The following is a 19,345-nucleotide window of genomic DNA, read 5'->3' on the forward strand; positions in this document are numbered from 1 at the left end:
CATTCTTGCCATCACACTGATCATAGCCAAATACTTTCACTAGCTGCTTTTTGCAGCAACTGCCAAAGTTAGCAAATCTTGTTTTTACAATGCAAACAATGCTATCTTGTTAAGGTTTTTTTTTTAAGTTTAGTCAGTTACCTGCTGCCAAAATGTTTAAATCAGGGCTCCTCCTTTAAAACAAACAAGTGACATTTGCAAATACAACTTGACTTGCAAAAATTAGCTTTAGGCAAGCGTTTATAGGCATCTCCCTGCATATTTTACAATTTAAAATGTGGACTGTGGGTATGTACATACAAATTCTATCCTTGCCACTTAATCATCAGGAAGGTGATCACAAAAAGTGACCTACAATAAGAAACTTGGATAAGTTCGGACTGTAAATGTATGAAGTTAAACGTACTGTACTTAGAAACCACTTGTAGAACTTCTCAGAAAAAATATGCAAAACGCACTGTGCAGAAATATTGGGGACTTGCCTGCACCCCCTTATCTGTTCAACACTTTAGCTCTTGTACATGGAAATCAGGCCTATGTCATACCCCTATTGCTCTTCTTGTGCAAAGAAAACTTAAAATGCAAGACAAAAACAAGGATATTCTTTCAGTGTGAAGTCAATTTATCGTGAGGAAAATTGATATTACATGCCAATAGGAGGCAGGGTCAAAGCAAAAAAACTTCATATTCAATCTCTTGTTCAGCCATAAACCTGAAAACTGGCTACCACAATAGTAAGGGTCACCATTTATATTAAACCAATATTAAACTAATATCCAGCACTGTATTATATAGTATATAATATAATAATCAAATAATGGCTTATTGCAATGTATAAAAATAGTCAATGTGATATAAGACAGGAAGAGATTAAGCCAGTGATGGTGAACCTTTTCTTCCTTGGGTGCTGGAAGAGTGTGCATCTGTGCTATCGCAGATGTGTGAATGCCCACACCTATAATTGTCTGGGGAAGGTGAAAACAGCTTCCCCCACCCCCTGGGGGTCCATCTGGAGGCTAGAAATGGCGTTTCTCAACTTCTGGTGGGCCCAATAGGTTCGTGTTTCGCCCTCCCCAGGCTCCAAAGGCTTTCCAGGAGCCAGGGGAAGGGTTAAAAATGTCCCGTCCCCCCCGAGGCTCTCTGGAAGCCAAAAATCAGCTGGCTGGCACCCACATGCACGTTGGAGCTGAGCTAGGACAACGGTTCACATGCCAACAGATATGGCTCCACGTGCCACTTGTGGCACCCGTGTCATAGGTTCGCCATCGCTGGATTAAGCCATACTATGTCTTGCAAAAAACATACTTTGCAGACCCACTTTCCATACAGGCAACATATTATTTGTTTGCTTATACAAATTCATTCCTGTCACTAGGGTAAAGCAGACAGATTATTAGTTTCAGATAATTTGAGGCATGGTCCAAACTGAACGGCAAGTGCTGTGGTGGCCCAGTGGTTAGAATACAGTACTAAAGGATATTTCTGCTGGCTGACTGCAGTTTGGCAGTTCTGAGTCTCACCAGCTCAAGATTAACTTAGCCCTGCATCCTTCAGAGATCAATAAAACAAGGACCCAGATTGCTGGGTGCAATAGGCTGACTATGTAACCTGCTTAGAGGGTTGCAAAACACTGTGAAGCAGTATATAAATCTAAATGCTATTGCTAGTTTCAGAGTTACAGCGGTAAATAAATGGTGCCGTAATATGACTTGCAAGTAAGTCAGCCATGAAGTTATTTCTTGTAATATATCGATATGGGCATTTTAACTGTGGAATCTTTGCCAAATTAAGGTAATCAATGCTGCAATATTAATTCTGCAAGAGGTGCTTTAGAAGACAGAAGCGTAAACATAGCATCTATCTGCCACTCCAATAGTCATTATCTGTCTCCAGGACGACAAAAGTACAATGGAAAACTCCATACAACAGTTGCATAATCTTAGCAGCAAGCACACATACACACACACACACCTTCAAACATTGCTTTAACAAACTGCAGACAAGCAATGCGTTCATGGTCTCATGTGTTCCAAAAACTGCTATCAAATTACTCAGTGAATAACAGAGATGCCTGGCACTGGTCTCAAAAATGATTTTGGAAGTAACTGTTCAGATCATGTATCACACCATAAGTTAAATGACTTTTTAATCTATTCGACATATGATACCGTAAACTAAAGGTAAGGATTTGTGCCATTACGTACAATAGCAATGAAGCTCTGACTAAGTAATATAAAGGCCTTATCCTCAATCCTTTAACAAGATTCACTTAATCCATTAAACTATAAAATGTAATCAATAAAAAGGTATGTAATATGTATCTCTAAATTACAGTTCAGAAATACATACATGAGCTCCCATTTCCTCATTTTTTATATATTTTATTTATTTATTATGAAATTTATTTGCCTCCCATCTTGTATTTAATGACTCTGGGTGGCTTACAACATAAAATCATTAAAATAAAATTATCTATTATAAAATAGCACAGCAGACAAAATCATTAACACAACATGGCAAAGGACCGAATGGAACCCAGTGGGTGGGTCGGGTAGAATTAGGTTTTAATTAGTCTACCACTTCCAGTGTAAAGTTCCCCCATTGGGTCCTGAAACCATCTGGCAATTCTTATCCAGGGTTTCACTGAAAGCACAATTTTTGTAGCTGTACTATAAAGAAGATATGTAGAACATTTGAACGTGATTTTGCAACTGATTTATGGATAAATTAGAAACTGAATTTTTCTGCCGACTATGCCAGACAAAGGAAGTGGGAAGGAATTGGAGTCTTTGGAGATGTTGGCTGGTGAACAAACTGAAGAGAAAGAAGGAGAGAGAGAAAGAAATAAAATAAATACAAAATCTCTGTGAACAAAACTAATCTGATGAGTTACCGTTGCATACTGAAAAGGGGAGGGTCCATTTCAGGAATTGAACCAGCCCATTCATTTGATCCAAAGAAATCACAAAACAAACCCCAAAGTACAAGGTTGTTTCTTACTAAATCCCAACAAAGGAAGACAAGATATTATTTGTATAATTTTTTTTAAAAAAAGTTATGTTCTTACCGCAAGCCTTACAGCAGGCCACACAAATTTCTTCCGCAACATACTCTCCAGCTGGAAACTGTAGATAGTCACCCTCTGTCTTTCCCGGGGAATTATAAAGGTAAATTCGAAACAGCTGTTCTGATGGTCGAGAAATGGTAGAATTTCCAACAATGCCACCATTTTGATGAATAGTCGATGATACTGTTCCTTCCATATCTGTCACTGTAAGTAAGGCCATGATATCTTTACATTCTGTTCAGCATATATTCCTGAAAGATATTAAAATTAAAATCTGTAAACACTTTATATATGTGTCTAAAATATTTTGCATTCATTTAGATTTAGTTTATACATTTGATTTATTCAGGGCAATCCAGCATTCCAAAAATGAATCCATTCTCTCTCTCTCTCCCCGAAACTCTTAAGAATTTAACATAAGATGATACAGTTTTATATACTTTTGATTTGTTTCAGGTTACTTATACCTTTAATAAGTAACCTGAAACAAATGTTTCATATAATACAGAATGAACTTCTCAAAAAGACTAAATCCAACAAAATATGTATGGGCTGATCCTACATGATAACTAAGAAAAGAGATACCGTATTTTTCGGTGTATAAGACGCACCCTTTTCCTCCCTAAAAGAAGCTGATAATTAGGGTGCATCTTATACACTGAATGTAGATTTCCCCCCCAGCCCTAACTAGCTGCTAACGATCTTCCCAGCTCTTACCTTGCAGGCTCTTTCATTGTTTCTCTCTGTGAAGAATGTTTTCCAAACCCTAAGTCTTTGCAGGGTTTGGGTTCATTATTCTAATTTGCTCTGAGTTTCTTTCCAGATCCAACCAGATGCTAACAACGTTGCCAGCTCTTACCTGTTTGCAAGCTCTTTCATTGTTACTCTCTGCAAAGAAGAATGTTTTTCAAGCCCTAACTCTTTGCAGGCTTTTCCCCATTACTTTACTTGCTCAGACTGTTTCTTTCCAGGTGCTAATGATATTCCCAGCTCTTTCATTGTTACTCTCTCCGAATAATTTTTTAAGCCCTTAACCAGAGGATAAAATAATGTGCTGAAACTGACCAGATTAAAGATGCTAGCTAGATGAATACCTGGTAAGCAGATTCTTTCCCCTATTTCCCTCCCCCAAAACTAGGGGGGGGGGGGAGAAATGTCTTATATTCCAGGGCATCTTATACTCTGAAAAATACGGTAACTGAGAATTTCAAAAATCCAAACATATTTAACATTTCTTCAACAGCAGAAATCATTTGCAGGCCCCAAATCAGGGATGAAATGCTCCCGGTTCGCTCGTGCCTGTGAGCCATAGGGGAGCTGGTCGTAAAGGGAGTGCGAGGCTCCGCCCACTCACCCAGACGCCACCATTTGGGATCTTTTACCCTCTGTGGATGCACACAAGGCATTGCAGAGGGTAAAAGAACCCAAATGGCAGCCTCCGGGCAGATGGGTGGAGCCTCGTGCTCACTGTGCAGCTGGCTCTCCTATGACCCACAGGCAGGAGCGAATGGGGAACATTTCACTCCTGCCCAAAATCAAATCAAATCACATCAAGGCAATATAGGACTTAAGTTAGTTATGCTTGAGGGGAAGGGTGTTGGACTTTGCTGTTCCAGGACCTTGTAAATGACTGTCCTTTTGCTTCATTCCTCTTGCAGGAATATTGAGCAACTTTCCCAAAGGCAAAAATCTGGCACCTCATGCAAAGGGGGTGATGCACTCAACTGACACCTGGCGTTGCCTTATATGAACATGTGTGCAGGGTTCTGTTTTTTTCATGTTTCACAGTGCTAACATGTTTTATTCCCTTCGGTTTTAATTCTCATTAATTTACTTTGTTTTGAGAGGCAGAAGGCTCCTTTTTTAGAACTTAAAGCATACATATATAATGCTTTCTTGATGACATAATCCAAAGTTCATACAATAATAAACTGACTGCTTTTAAAGTGCCACAAGCTATTTGCCGCAAGAGATCCCTTCAATACAATATTGTACAATGCAGCTCTATTGTAGCCACTGCAAAATTCAGGCTCGCAAAATGAGTATCGGGGAGTTTTTATATGACAGATAAGGAGCTGAAAGGCAGCAAGTCCACCCATGCAGAACTGTTGAAAAACTTTTCTATCTGATCCTTTTATTAGGTGCAGTTATATATACTGAATTCTAATGTGCAATGATTCAGAAAGCAATGGGTAGACTCCTGCAAAATATATGCATTTCTTAAGGATAAAAGCTTCACCACAGTCAAGTTAATACGTTTACAGTATGTTGGATGCATTTGATATCAAGGAGAACTTTTGGATCTCACCTCCAACATGCAAAACATAGCGGTCCTGACCGAGATAGGATTTGGGATTATATTTTTAGCTTCAGAATGCCTTAACCCAAGTGAGGAAGGCTCTTTAATCTTGCACAAGTGTAGATTGATACTGATTTCTGTGACAGGTGAAATTGAGAAAAGTGGGGGGATATTTTGACCCCTTGAGGCTGCCTATTCTTATTCCTATACTCATTTTGGAAGGGGGAAAAAATGAAATGCTAAAATTCAGCAGCATTGTTTAATGTAGTGGTCAAAGCCTCAGTCTAGAAGCAAGGTGATCTTAAGTTCTGCCTTAGACATAAAGCCAGCTGAGTGATCTCAAGCTACATATCGTCTCTTAGTTTTAGGAAGAAAACAATGGCAAACATATACAACAGACACAGTGTCAAATTCCCTGACCTGCTCCCAAGTTGCCATAGGCAGAGGGATGGGAAATCACGCCTCACAGCTGCACCAAGGAATTTTACTCCTCAGCCATAACAAGATGTACAGTGTTCCCTCGCTTTTCACGGGGGATGCGTTCCGAGACCGCCCGCGAAAGTTGAATTTCCGCGAAGTAGAGATGCGGAAGTAAATACACTATTTTTGGCTATGAACAGTATCACAAGCCTTCCCTTAACACTTTAAACCCCTAAATTGCAATTTTCCATTCCCTTAGCAACCATTCAGATTATTACTCACCATGTTTATTTATTAAAGTTTATTAAAAAACATATTTATTAAAGGCAGACGAAAGTTTGGCGATGACATATGATGTCATCGGGTGGGAAAAACCATGGTATAGGGAAAAAACCCGCAAAGTATTTTTTAATTAATATTTTTAAAAAGCCGTGGTATAGACTTTCCGCGAAGTTTGAACCTGCGAAAATCGAGGGAACACTGTATTGGGACTGACCAAGTCATGACCATCTCCATGAATACCAGAAATGCCTGGAAGGGAATGACTTCTGCAACCCACGGAATTACTTTGTTGGGGAATGTTGGGTGACATATTTTGGAGGGAGGGGGAAACAGAGTCAGAGGCAAGGCATGAAAGGGGTGAAAACAGAGTTGGCTTCACCTAGGGTAAAGAAAGTTGGTTTCACCTTTCTAATGTTGCAACCCCTTAATACAGTTCCTCCTGTTGTGGTGATCCCCAACCATAAGTCAAGCAACAATTATCTCAATAGAGCTTTAAGCTGATTGGCAGGAAGGTCAGAGGGACCACCCCACTGTAAATGCCTGATTGGTCAGATTGTAAAAATATGTTCCAAGTGCCAACATCATCATCATCATCAATTAGATTTGTATGCTGCCCTTCTCCGAAAACTCAGGGTGGCTCACAGAGTAAATATAAAAACACAGCGTACAGTACAAATCTAATACATTAAAAAACTATAGCTAAAAACCTTATGTATTACTCAATCCAACAGAATAATCACACCATGTATCACAATTATTAGTGGGGGTGGGGGGGAGATTTAATTGCCCCAGGCCTGGCAACATAGATGAGTCTTTAGACTCTTGTGGAAGGCAAGGAGGATGGGGGCAGTACGAATCTCTGGGGGGAGCTGATTCCAGAGGGTCGGGGCCCCCACAGAGAAGGATCTTCCCCTAGGCCCCACCAAATGACATTGTCTGGTTGACGGGACCTGGAGAAGGCCAACTCTGTGGCACCTAACCGGCCACTGGCATTTATGTGAATAGAATAGAAGTTTTAGTTCCTAACACCATGAGAAATTTGTCTTTTCCCATGGTCTTAGGTGACCCCTGTGAAACAGTTATTTGACTCCCAAAGAAGTCCCGACCCCCAGGTTGAGAACCACTGACCTAGGTAATGCCTACATGATGCACCTAATAAAAGACTGGATTTTTATTGCTAGATGGCTTGAGACTCCTGATTGTGTTAGGGCACCGGTCAGAGTCCTGACATCAAGCCAACTCTCCCAAAACTAATTAAAAACGACTGCAATTCCTGAGCCCTGGACTCCCCACCTGCTCTCCGATACCTGGGTTGTATGGAGAGGAACTCAGGATACCATGGCAGAAGGTTGGATCTCCAAGGAAAACCTGCTCCTGGCAACAAATAAAGAGGTAATTTCTACTCCAAATCAGGAAACCCCAGGAATCAGCAGCCAAGTCAGAATCCCAGTGCAACCATTGCTGACCATAAATGTCTTCACCTCACAGGTGCTCTGAGCCTTTTGGAATGGTCCTCCACCTGAGATACAATGGGATTCCTACTATTTTAGTTTTCCAGAACTAAGACTCAGCTCCTCCTCCATGCATTGAGATAAGATATGGACTGATCTGGGAGGCTGTTTGACCTGGCATCTGATAGGAAGAGTAGTTTAGTTTGTAGCCTTGTTTATTTCTGGTGGTGAACCAGGCATACACTGAGGCTGGAGATACACACACTAGAGCCAGTTTGCAGAATTAAAAAAAAATAAAGCTCAGCTGTCCAAACTTTCCTTGCCACCTCTGTCTACGTCTTGTGCCATTGTGACACCCAGCAAATCATTATAGAAACATAGAAACATAGAAGACTGGCGGCAGAAAAAGACCTTATGGTCCATCTAGTCTGCCCTTATACTATTTCCTGTGTTTTATCTTACAATGGATATATGTTTATCCCAGGCATGTTTAAATTCAGTTACTGTGGATTTACCAACCACGTCTGCTGGAAGTTTGTTCCAAGGGTCTACCACTCTTTCAGTGAAATAATATTTTCTCACGTTGCTTTTGATCTTTCCCCCAACTAACTTCAGATTGTGTCCCCTTGTTCTTGTGTTCACTTTCCTATTAAAAACACTTCCCTCCTGAACCTTATTTAACCCTTTAACATATTTAAATGTTTTGATCATGTCCCCCCTTTTCCTTCTGTCCTCCAGACTATACAGATTTAGTTCATTAAGTCTTTCCTGATACGTTTTATGCTTAAGACCTTCCACCATTCTTGTAGCCCGTCTTTGGACCCGTTCAATTTTGTCAATATCTTTTTGAAGGTGAGGTCTCCAGAACTGAACACAGTATTCCAAATGTGGTCTCACCAGCGCTCTATATAGTGGGATCATAATCTCCCTCTTCCTGCTTGTTATACCTCTAGCTATGCAGCCAAGCATCCTACTTGCTTTTCCTACTGCCCGACCACACTGCTCACCCATTTTGAGGCTGTCAGAAATCACTACCCCTAAATCCTTCTCTACTGAAGTTTTTGCTAACACAGAACTGCCAATGCAATATTCAGATTGAGGATTCCTTTCCCCCAAGTGTCAATATCTTTTTGTAGGTGTACAGTATATCTTTTTGTAGGTGTATATGAGATGAGTGCTAATATAACCATAAAAGAGGGGAGGACACAGGTAATATATTCTCCAAGTAAATTCTGTTTTCTCCTGGAAGGTAGGGGAAGGCAGCTTCACACTAAGAAAGAATTATTCTGTGCTTGCTAAAAATATTCATGTAAAATAGGCGTTGATTGCTTACCTGAACGCCTCTTCTCGTACGGTGAGTGGGTACAGCAGTCACATGGGTTGCTCCTGTCCAATCCGTTGGAACTGAGCCTAGTATTAAAAAAGACTGCTGGATCCGCCCCTTCCCCAGAATTCGCGAATCCATAGACTAGGCTCAGTAGTGAAGCTCTTTAATGTTCAACTCTCATGTGTTATAAGAAAATAGAATAGAAGGTAAAGAAGACCACACAAAGGGAGGGAAGTGACTGCTGTACCCACTCACCGTACGAGAAGAGGCGTTCAGGTAAGCAATCAACGCCTATTCTCCGTACTGAAGGAGTGGGTCCAGCAGTCACATGGGACATACCCAAGAGATAGGTCCCTAGGGTGGGAGTACATTGCTATCGTGAGAGATAACGGATTGGAGTACTCTTCTGCCGAAGGCAGCGTCCGCTGATGCGTATGAATCGTTTATGAAGGAATTTGGCGAGGCCCAAGTGGCTGCTTTGCAGACTTCTTCCAACGGAGCCTGAGTCGCCCAAGCGGCAGATGTGGCAGCACTTCTGGTGGAATGCGCTGTAATATTCCTTGGAATGGAAAGGGAAGCTGTCTCGTAGGCCTTAGAGATGGTCCCTCTGATCCAACGACCTATTACTGTAGAAGACACTCTGGATCCCAAGGATCTGGGATGGTAGGCTATGAAGAGTGCTTCAGACCTCCGGATGGATCTTGTGCGTTGGATATAAACCTTTAGCGCTCTAGTGAGATCCAGAGTGTGCCATCTAGTTGCCAGGGGATGCTCTCGTTGGAGGCAGAAGGAAGGTAATATGATATCCTGAGATCTGTGGGACATGGAACTGACCTTTGGTAAAAAGGTGGGGTCCAGTCGCAGAACCACCTTGTCCTGGTGAAACTGACAAAGGTCCTGTCTGATAGAAAGGGCTGCCAACTCAGATATGCGTCGGGCGGATGTAATCGCCACCAGGAATGCTACCTTGAAGGATAGGTACCTGAGGGACGCAGAGTTCAGGGGTTCGTAAGGTGCCTGAGTAAGAGAGTGGAGAACCCGTGGCAAGTCCCAGGTGAGATATCTGTGGATTTTAGAAGGCCTGAGGTTGGCCACTCCTCTTAGAAATTCTTGGATTTCTGGAAGGGAGCGGAGGGGCTGCCTGCGAGGCCCCGCCAAGACGGAAGAGATGGCGGCCAGGTGTCGGCGGATGGTGCTGGTAGAGAGGCCTTGGTGGGAGCCTTTCATGAGGAAGGTGATTATCCTGTGGATGGGAAGACACAGGGGAGATAAGCCCTCCTGCAAGCCCCACTGATGGAAATTGGACCAAGTATGGTCGTAGATCCGGTTGGTAGACCCTCTTCTAGACTTCAGGATGATTTCCACTGTGTCCGGGTCATACCCTCGCAGGTCTAAGTCCCTCCGGATAATAACCAGGCGGTGAGGTGGAACCACTCTGGGTCTGGATGGAAGGAGGCCCCCTGTCGCAACATATCCTCCGAAACGGGGAGTCGCCAGGGGTCCTGGACGGACATTGTTGGAGGTCCGCGAACCAGGGCCTGCGAGGCCAGTGAGGGGCAATCAGAATTACTCGGGCCTTCTCCAGGAGGATTTTGTTGATCACGTCTGGCAGAATTGGAATTGGAGGGAAGGCATACAATAGACCTGGAGGCCAAGGACTCCTGAGAGCAGTGATTGCCTCTGCTCCCGGAGACGGGAACCTGGAGATGAAGTGAGGGAGCTGGGCATTGGCTAAGGTCGCCAATAGATCCAACACTGGATGGCCGAACCTGAGGCAGATTTGGTGGAACAGTGACTGATGGAGATTCCAGTCGCCTGGATCTATGGTCGCTCGCGAGAGCCAGTCCGCTTGGACGTTGAGGCTCCCCGAGATGTGGTCGGCTAGAAGCGACTGGAGATTCTTTTCTGCCCAAAGGCCTAACTTCAGGGCCTCCCACCTGAGGGCCTAGGCTCTTGTGCCTCCCTGTCTGCAAATATGGCTTTTGGTAGCTATATTGTTGGTGAAAATCAGCACATGCTGGTTGGAGATGTGAGATTGGAATTGTTTTAGAGCTAGAGACACGGCTCTTAATTCTAATCAATTGATGGGCCTGGAAGCCTCCTCCAGTGACCATGTGCCCTGAGCTAAAAGACCCTGGGCGTGGGCTCCCCAGCCCGAGAGGCTGGCATCTGTGGTGACTACAACTGGTCGGGGCACTGGACGGGAGATCCCTTGTCTAGGGCTGGAGAAGTCCACCACTTGAGGGATCTGCGAACCGTCGGTGGCATGGCGACGATTCGAGTTGCTGTGGCCCGATCTCTGGAAGGTAATAGAAGTCACTGTAGTTCCCTGGCGTGAAGACAGGCCCAGGGGACAATACCAATAGAAGACACCATTTTACCCAAAAGGGAAGATAGGGTGGCAATGGAGGTAGATTGCTGGGGGAGGATGCGAGCAATGAGATCCAAAAGGCTGCGTTTTCTCTCAGTGGAGAGGAAAACCTGGGATAACTCAGAAATAATGATAGTTCCCAGATGCAGAATGGAAGTGGATGGATCAAGGTGGCTCCTTTTAAGATTTATGGAGAAACCATGATTCTGCAGAACCGATATGGTAAAAGAGAGGTCTGCCGCCACCCAGTTCTGGAATTTCCATGAATTAAAATGTCATCTAAATAACATAAAATATGAATGGGAGAAGCCCGGATATGAGCCGCCAAGGATCCCAAGAGTTTAGTGAAGACTCTGGGAGCTGAGTAGAGCCCAAATGGCATGGCCCTATACTGAAAATGCCTGCCTTGAAAGGCAAAGCGCAGAAATTTCCTATGGACCTTGACAATGGGGATATGGAGGAAGGCCTCCGTGAGATCCAGAGACACCATGAAGTCTCCCCGATGTAGAGCTGCTAAAAATGGAAGATAAGGAATGCATTTTGAAAATCCTATATTTTATGAACCGGTTCAATTTTTTTAGATCTAAGATGGCTCTCCAGCCTCCAGAGGTCTTAGGAACCATGAAGAGGATGGGGGAAAGGCCTAAACCTCTCTGGAGAGAGGGGACCGGTTGAATAGCTCTAATAGTCAACAAATGAGAAAAAGCCTCCTCCATTCGGATACGAGATGGAGGGGAACTGGGAGAAGGACAAGAAATAAAACGGTTAGGGGGAGGTGAAATGAACTCTAACCTTAGGCCCCTTTCCACAGTGTCAATGACCCAGGGGTCCTTACAAGAACGGTGCCAGGCGGAAGAGAACCAGGCTAGGCGACCGCCTATGGGAAAGGAGGAAAACTTACCATCTGGCTCTTTTGGAAGCCCTGGTAGAAGAGGATCCTCTCTGATAACGGGAACCTCTGCCCCTGGTGGTTCTAGATTGGGATCGAAACCGAGGGGAATACTGACCTGGACTCCTTTGAAATGCGAAGCTCTGATCCTGTTGACGCCCTGTGCGCCAAAAGAGCTACGGTTTAGGGGCCTTCTTGGTGGTAGGTCCCAAGACCTTTTTCTTGTCTGTGGTCTCTGTAAGGAGAGGGTCCAGAAGGTCTCCGAAGAGGAGGTCACGTTTCAGCGGACCCATGGCTAACTGCCACTTCTGTCTTACTCCCGCCTGCCAAGGGCGGAGCCATAGAAGTCTTCTGGCCGTTGTGGAGGCTGCTACTGACCTGGCTGCAAATCTGGAAGATTGGAGGGTAGCATCTGCTACATATTGGGCAGCTGCGAAGATTTTGTTGAAATCCTGTTGGCCCCGTAAGTCATCTGGAGGCAGGTGTGGTTGGAGCTGACGAAGCCACAAGAGCGTAGCTCTGGAAAAGAAGGATGCCGTTGCAGCACTCTTAAAGGCCCATGAGTCTGCAAGAAGACTCCTTTTGAGCATTGCTCAAGTCGTTTGTCCTCTGGCCGGAGGACCTCCTCTGCTTTGCCAGGCATGGCGGCAGTCGAGTGGAGAGTCTTCACTGGTTCATCTGGCTTGGGACATGTTAGGAGTTCCTCATAGACGGAGGAGAGCTTGTAGAGCTTCTTGTCCTTGGGAGTGGGAATAAAGCCAGCAGTTGGGTGGTCCCACTGTTTAAGCAAGGCATCCTTAAACAACTTGGGCATAGGAATTACCTCATTGTCTTCCTGTTCTTTCATGAAATAAGGAAGATTTACCTCCGGAGGATCTGAGGAAGAAGTAGCCTGTTTTTCTTGCCCGGCTAGCCCCGTGGATACTCTAGCTTTAAGCAAGAGAGATTAGAAAAGCTGCGAAGGAAAGATAGCAGCTGGGGCTGGAATCTTAATCTGAGATTCCTCATCTTCCGACAGACGCTGAAATGGGTCATCATCCTCTTCTGCATCCACGTCCTCAACCTCTTCCTGAGAGGAGACAGAGACCTCCATGGCTGGGGCTCTGTAGGAAGGAGAAGAACTCACGGGACGGGAGGAGCGTGGAGAGGGATGAGACAGAGAAGGCACATTGAAAGATGAGAGTTTAGCGTCAATGGTGTTAGTCAGAATAGTCAAGATAGACTGAAACTCCGGTGGCAAGGAAGAAATATCAGCCGGAAAAGCCGGAGGATCCCTGAGGGCCTGAGCAGGTTCTGGCTGGGAGGAATCCTCGGTAATATCTGGCTCCTCTGGACCTAAACCCCATAGGTTAGGTTGGGGTGGATTTAGGTTTGGCTCATCCAGGGATAGCACAGGAACCCCAGAAAGAGGCAGGTTAGAGGCCTCCGGGGGGGTTGGATTAATATGCACTTGGGCTTGCACCTTAAAAGTTTGGCTGGTTTATCATGTATTTTTTGTAGGGCTGGGTCCCTTCTCTTCTCAGCCCTGGAGGGCTTGGCTAAGGAATGGGAGCCTGAGGAAGAGGAGGAAGAGGCCTGGGGAACTTCAGTAGAATTACCAGTAGGCCTAACCTCTTAGGGACCTTTGGTAGTGCCTCTCTTGGGAAAGAAGCCATAGTCTGACAATTAACAGAAGACAAGGCTGAGCCAATAACTGAATAATAAGGAGAAGAATTTCAAGGACTTCCCAAGAGGAATGGATCCTGCTTCGAGGCCTCGAAGCTGCTGAAACTTGAGGACAATCTGGGCAAACCCAGAGTTCGTGCCCCCAAATCCAGCGGGGCCAGCCTCCCTAAACTTTATAATTAAGTAAACCAAGGCACTCTGGTTGGAGGCTTAGCCGGTGGAGAATTTAGCCTGGGACCCCCAAGGCCCGCTCCGGGATCCACGCGGTGGACTGAGGCCTACGCGGCTGGCAGGAGGCCAACACGAGAGGCCTAGATTTAAAAAGGGCGCGAAGGCCTTCGCGCCGAAAAAATCGCTCCGTAAAATTACTTAAAGGGGAAGCGATCGACTAAGTCCAGGAGACTAGAAGGCGTCTCACTCCGCAGGAGGTATTTCTTAAGCCCTTAAATATTTTGTATACAATAAATAATCAATAATTCAATAGATTAATACTTGCACCAGGACCTCCAGGCCAAAGGATTAGAAGAATCCACAAGCGGCCGCAGGAATCGTAACCGGCAAAACCGCCGGGGGAAAAACGAAACCGCAACTTCTCCAAAGGAAAAAAGCCGAGCCGCAAACGGCTGGCGCTATTAGTGCAAGTAAATAATAATGATAAAACAAATCTTACTACTTTTGAAGAAAAGGATCGAAGGGAAGGTGTTAGTATGTTGAACGAGCTATCACAATACAACCGCAGGATATGCGAACTGAGCGAATTCTGGGGAAGGGGCGGATCCAGCAGTCTTTTTTAATACTAGGCTCAGTTCCAACGGATTGGACAGGAGCAACCCATGTGACTGCTGGACCCACTCCTTCAGTACGGAGAATAGCAATACATATACATACTTTTATATTCATTGTCTGTTACTTTACTCTTTCAAAGAATTCTACAACAATAACAATTATCAAAAGCAACCTTCTCCTAATAAATGCATTCCAGATACATTTGAACACATCACCATTAATCTCAACCAGGTGAAGCACATCTGTTAGCATTAGGTGATAATATTAATTTTATTTATTAACATTTGTTTGCTACCCATTTTGTTGCAAGGTGACTCTAGGGCAGGGATGGAGAACCTATGGCACGAGTGCCACAGGTGGCACGCGGAGCCATATCTGCTGGCACACAAGCCGTTGCCCTAGCTCAGCTCCAATGTGCATGTGTGTGCACCTGGTTTTGGGCTTGCATAGAGGCTCAGGGAAGGCATTTTTGGCTTCCAGAGAGCTTCCAGGGGAATGGGGGAGGGCATTTTTACCCTCCCTGGCTCCAGGGAAGTCTTTGGAGCCTAGAGAGGGTGAAACATGAGCCTACTGGGCCCACCGGAAGTTGGGAAACAGGCTGTTTCCAGCCTCCAGATGTATTGAATTATGGGTAGGGGCACTCATGCCGGCACGATAGCACATGTGCACACTCTTTCGGCACCCAAGGGGAAAAAGGTTTGCCATCACTGCTCTAGGGGCTTACAACATCAATCTTTCCCTATTCCACAAAAAAGAAAAAAAGAACCCCACCCAGCAATGAACCAGCAAACAATTTAATTTGATTTAGCATAAGCATTTGACACATGAAATAAATAGACAGTATGTTCAAGCCTTAAAAAAAAACAATTTCCTGTTAAAACAGCTTGCAGCAGGCAGCATTTTTTTTTCAAAGTAAGGGTTTTAACCAAAAATATTATTTAACTTCACCAGCTGTGATCTAATAAAATGAATGAGGCCAAAACAGGACCCACAGCAAACAGCAGCTCTCATTCCTGTTATTTAAACAGAATTAAAACAACTAGGAATACAGCATCTAGTCCATTATTTTAGATGTACAGTACTTAGATTTTTTTTTTAATCCTTTGAATTCAGGTTTCAAATAAACTATAAAATGACAGAGCAATTTATTCTATTTAACATGACAATGCATCTCAGTTAATCAGTAAACCAGAAAAATAATCTGTATTTTTAACACAAGTTGGCTCAACAGGAAATGACAGTATAGGTTGTCGTCAACTTACAACAGTTCATTTAGTGACCATTCAAGGCTACACTGGCCCTGAAAAAAATGACTTATAATTGATTTTCACACTTACGCCCAATGAGCATCACCAAGGTCATGTGACAGAGGTGGGCTGCTAAGATGGAACGGTGATGTGGGCTCGCCCCCATGGTTCTGAGTGCTAGAGGAGTCTAGTGCAATTCTGTTACTGCACCTGGGCACCTGCTTGTCCGTGTGCGATTTTGCTACCTGTCCAGGAGCAGTAGCAGAATTGCACTGGACTCTGCTAGCCCGCAGAGCCAGGGGGGCGAGCGCATACCACCATTCTACCTTAGCAGCCCACCTCTGTGATGTAATCAAAATTTGAATACTTGGCAATTGGCCCTATATTTATGACAGTTGCACGGCCCCAGAGTCAGATGATCACCATTTGTAACTTTCCCAGCAATCTTCCAACAAGCAAAGCCAAAGGGGGAAACCAAATTCACTTAATGTCTGCATGAATCACTTAACTGCAGTGATTTGTTCAACGGTGCCAAAAAAAGTCAGTAAAACAGATCAAAAGTCATTTAACAACTGCCTTGCTTAACAACAAAAATTTGGGGCTTAATTGCCAGGAGATAATAATAATAATAATAATAATAATAATAATAATAATAATTATTATTATTATTATTATTATTATTATTAATTAGATTTGTATGCCATCCCTCTCCGAAAACTCGGGGCGGCTCACAACAACGATAAAAACAATATTATAATGGCACAAATCTAATATTAAAAAACTAAAAACCCTATCATAATTAAAAACCAAACAGCACATACATACCAAACATAAATTATAATAAGCCTGGGGGAAAGATGTCTCAAATCCCCCATGCCTGGCAGTATAGATGGGTCTTAAGTAGTTTATGGAAGACAAGGAGGGTGGGAGCAGTTCTAATCTCCAGGGGGAATTGATTCCAGAGGGCCGGGGCCGCCACAGAGAAGGCTCTTCCCCTGGGGCCCGCCAAACGACATTGTTTAGTCGACGGGACTCGGAGAAGGCCAACTCTGTGGGACCTTATCGACCGCTGGGATTTGTGCGGTAGCAGGCGGTTCCGGAGGTACCACACGTCCTAACTGTAGCCAGGTCTGAGCCAAAAGCAGGCCTTAGTGACAAAGGTCACTAAAACAGGCTCAGTCTTCATTGGTTGACAGCCTAGGTCAACCCATGCTGGCTGATGTCTCCACCCTCTTTTGGAAAATACAGATATTAAAGTTAAATTCACTTTGCAACTATTACACAGGTAGCCCCTCAACTTACAACCACAAATGAGCCCAAAATGCATGTTGTTACATGAGAAATCTATTGAGTTTTGACCCACTTTACAACTTTTCTTGCCATATTTGCTAGGTGAATCACTGTAGTTCTTAAATTAGTAATATGGTGGTTAAGTGAATCTGGCTTCCCCACTGACTTTGCTTGTCAGTCACAAAAGGGGATTACATTATTCCAGGAGATTGCGACCGTCAAAATTTGAGTCAGTTGTCAAGCATCCAAATATAAATCACATGACCTTGGGATCACTGCAACAATCACAAGTGTGAAACATGGTCATAATCTTTTTTTCCCCCAGTCCTGTTGTAACTTTGAACAGTCACTAAATGAACTGTTGTAAATCAAAGGCTACATTCAAGAATTGAGAAGTACTCATACATGTTTTTATCCTGTATAATATGGAGGGCCACCATTACCCAATCTCTGTTATGGAACCTAATTATTTGATTATTTGATTGTCCAATATTCAAATGAATGCCCAACAATGTAATATTCATAAAAGGGGAGATGTACTTTCAACCAATGGTAGTTCCTCTAGGGAAGTGATTCTCAACCTGAGGATTGGGACCCCTTTGGGGGTCGAATGACTGTTTCACAGGGATCACTTAAGACCATGGGAAAAGATAAATTTCCTATGGGGTTAGGAACTAAATCTTATATTCTGGTGACTTAGAACATATTTTTGCAATCCGACCAATCAGGTGTTTGCAGTGGGGACATCCCTCTGACCTTCCTGCCAATCAGCTTAAAGCTCTGATGGGAGAATTGGCGCTAGCCTTATGGTTGGGGGTCACCAAATCTGGAACTGTATTAAGTAGTCAGGGCATTTCGTAAGCTCCTTAAAACCCACCTCTGCCGTCAGGCATGGGGGAACTGAGATATTCTTTCCCCCTAGGCCTCTACAATTTATGCATGGTATGTTTGTATGTATGTTTGGTTTTATAAATAAGGGTTTTTTAGTTGTTTTAGTACTGGATTGCAAATGCTGTTTTTATCACTGTTGTTAGCCGCCCTGAGTCCACGGAGAGGAGTGGCATACAAATCCAATCAATCAATCAATCAATCAATCAATCAATCAATCAATCAACAAAGAAAGAAAGAAAGAAAGAAAGAAACAAACAAAATAAATAAAATAAATAAAATAAATAAAATAAATAAAATAAATAAAATAAATAAAATAAATAAAATAAATAAAATAAATAAAATAAATAAAATAAATAAAATAAATAAAATAAATAAAATAAATAAAATAAATAAAATAAATAAAATAAATAAAATAAATAAAATAAATAAAATAAATAAAATAAATAAAATAAATAAAATAAATAAAATAAATAAAATAAATAAAATAAATAAAATAAATAAAATAAATAAATAGAAAGGTCGAGAACTGCTCTAGGGAGTATGCATCATAAGCCAAACTTCACATTCACTCATCTTTGAATATAATTAAAAATCTAATGTTCATGGATTCCCAGGCGGCAACCATGATTTTAACCTCTAGACCAGTGATTGGGAACCTATGGCACGGGTGCCACAAGCAACACGCGGAGCCATATCTGCTGCCCTAGCTCAGCTCCAATGTGCATGTGTGTGCCAGCCAGCTGATTTTTGGTTCACACAGAGGCTCTGGGAGGGCATTTTTAATTTCCAGAGAGCCTCCGGGGGGATGCGAGAGGGCATTTTTACCCGCCCCCCTGTTCCAGGGAAGCCTTTGGAGCCTGGGGAGGCTGAAACATGAGCCTACTGGGCCCACCAGAAATTGGGAAACAGGCCATTTTCGGCCTCCACAGGGCATCCAGGGGGGAGCTGTTTTTGTCCTCCCCAGGGATTGAATTATGGGTATGGGCACTCGTGCATGCACGATAGCGCACGTGCACGCTTTTTTTGGCATCCAAGGGAAAAAAGGTTTGCCATCACTGCTCTAGACAAAACTTTGTTGCCAAGAAATGTCCATCTATTTAACTTTTGGGGATTTTTCTGAAAGCTGTATAAATGCCCATGTTATATAACATGGGCATTTATACAGAGCATTCATTTGTCTAAACAGATACATCTTGGTAGAAATAGAAGCAAAGATACTGGCTAACATAAAGGAGCTGCTGAAAAAAATTAGCTTCATAACTGCTTACTGAGGTCATAAGTAGGTAGATAAATAAGAGGGTAAGGTTCAATGGTTGGGCAAAAAGTAACTAAAATTAGTGGTGGGATAAAGTAACTGAAT

General features: G+C 43.3%; 1 protein-coding gene across 6 annotated transcripts in view; it reads right to left on the reverse strand.

Moving 5' to 3' along the window:
- The window catches only part of JAK2 (Janus kinase 2), a 116,687-nt gene that overhangs the window by 69,749 nt on the left and 27,593 nt on the right, over nt 1-19,345 (reverse strand). For 4 of the 6 annotated variants that reach the window (XM_070742581.1, XM_070742582.1, XM_070742583.1 and 1 more), the window contains one exon: nt 3,068-3,318. In XM_070742581.1, coding sequence (XP_070598682.1) covers nt 3,068-3,287 — 220 coding nt within the window. In that variant the 5' untranslated portion in view covers nt 3,288-3,318. Of the gene's footprint in view, nt 1-3,067; nt 3,319-4,161; nt 4,186-7,361; nt 7,383-19,345 lie in introns of those variants that run through there. The other 2 variants (XM_070742586.1, XM_070742585.1) reach the window with 2 other exon arrangements.

Source organism: Erythrolamprus reginae, chromosome 2 (assembly GCF_031021105.1).
Source record: "Erythrolamprus reginae isolate rEryReg1 chromosome 2, rEryReg1.hap1, whole genome shotgun sequence".
NCBI classification, from domain to species: domain Eukaryota; kingdom Metazoa; phylum Chordata; class Lepidosauria; order Squamata; family Dipsadidae; genus Erythrolamprus; species Erythrolamprus reginae.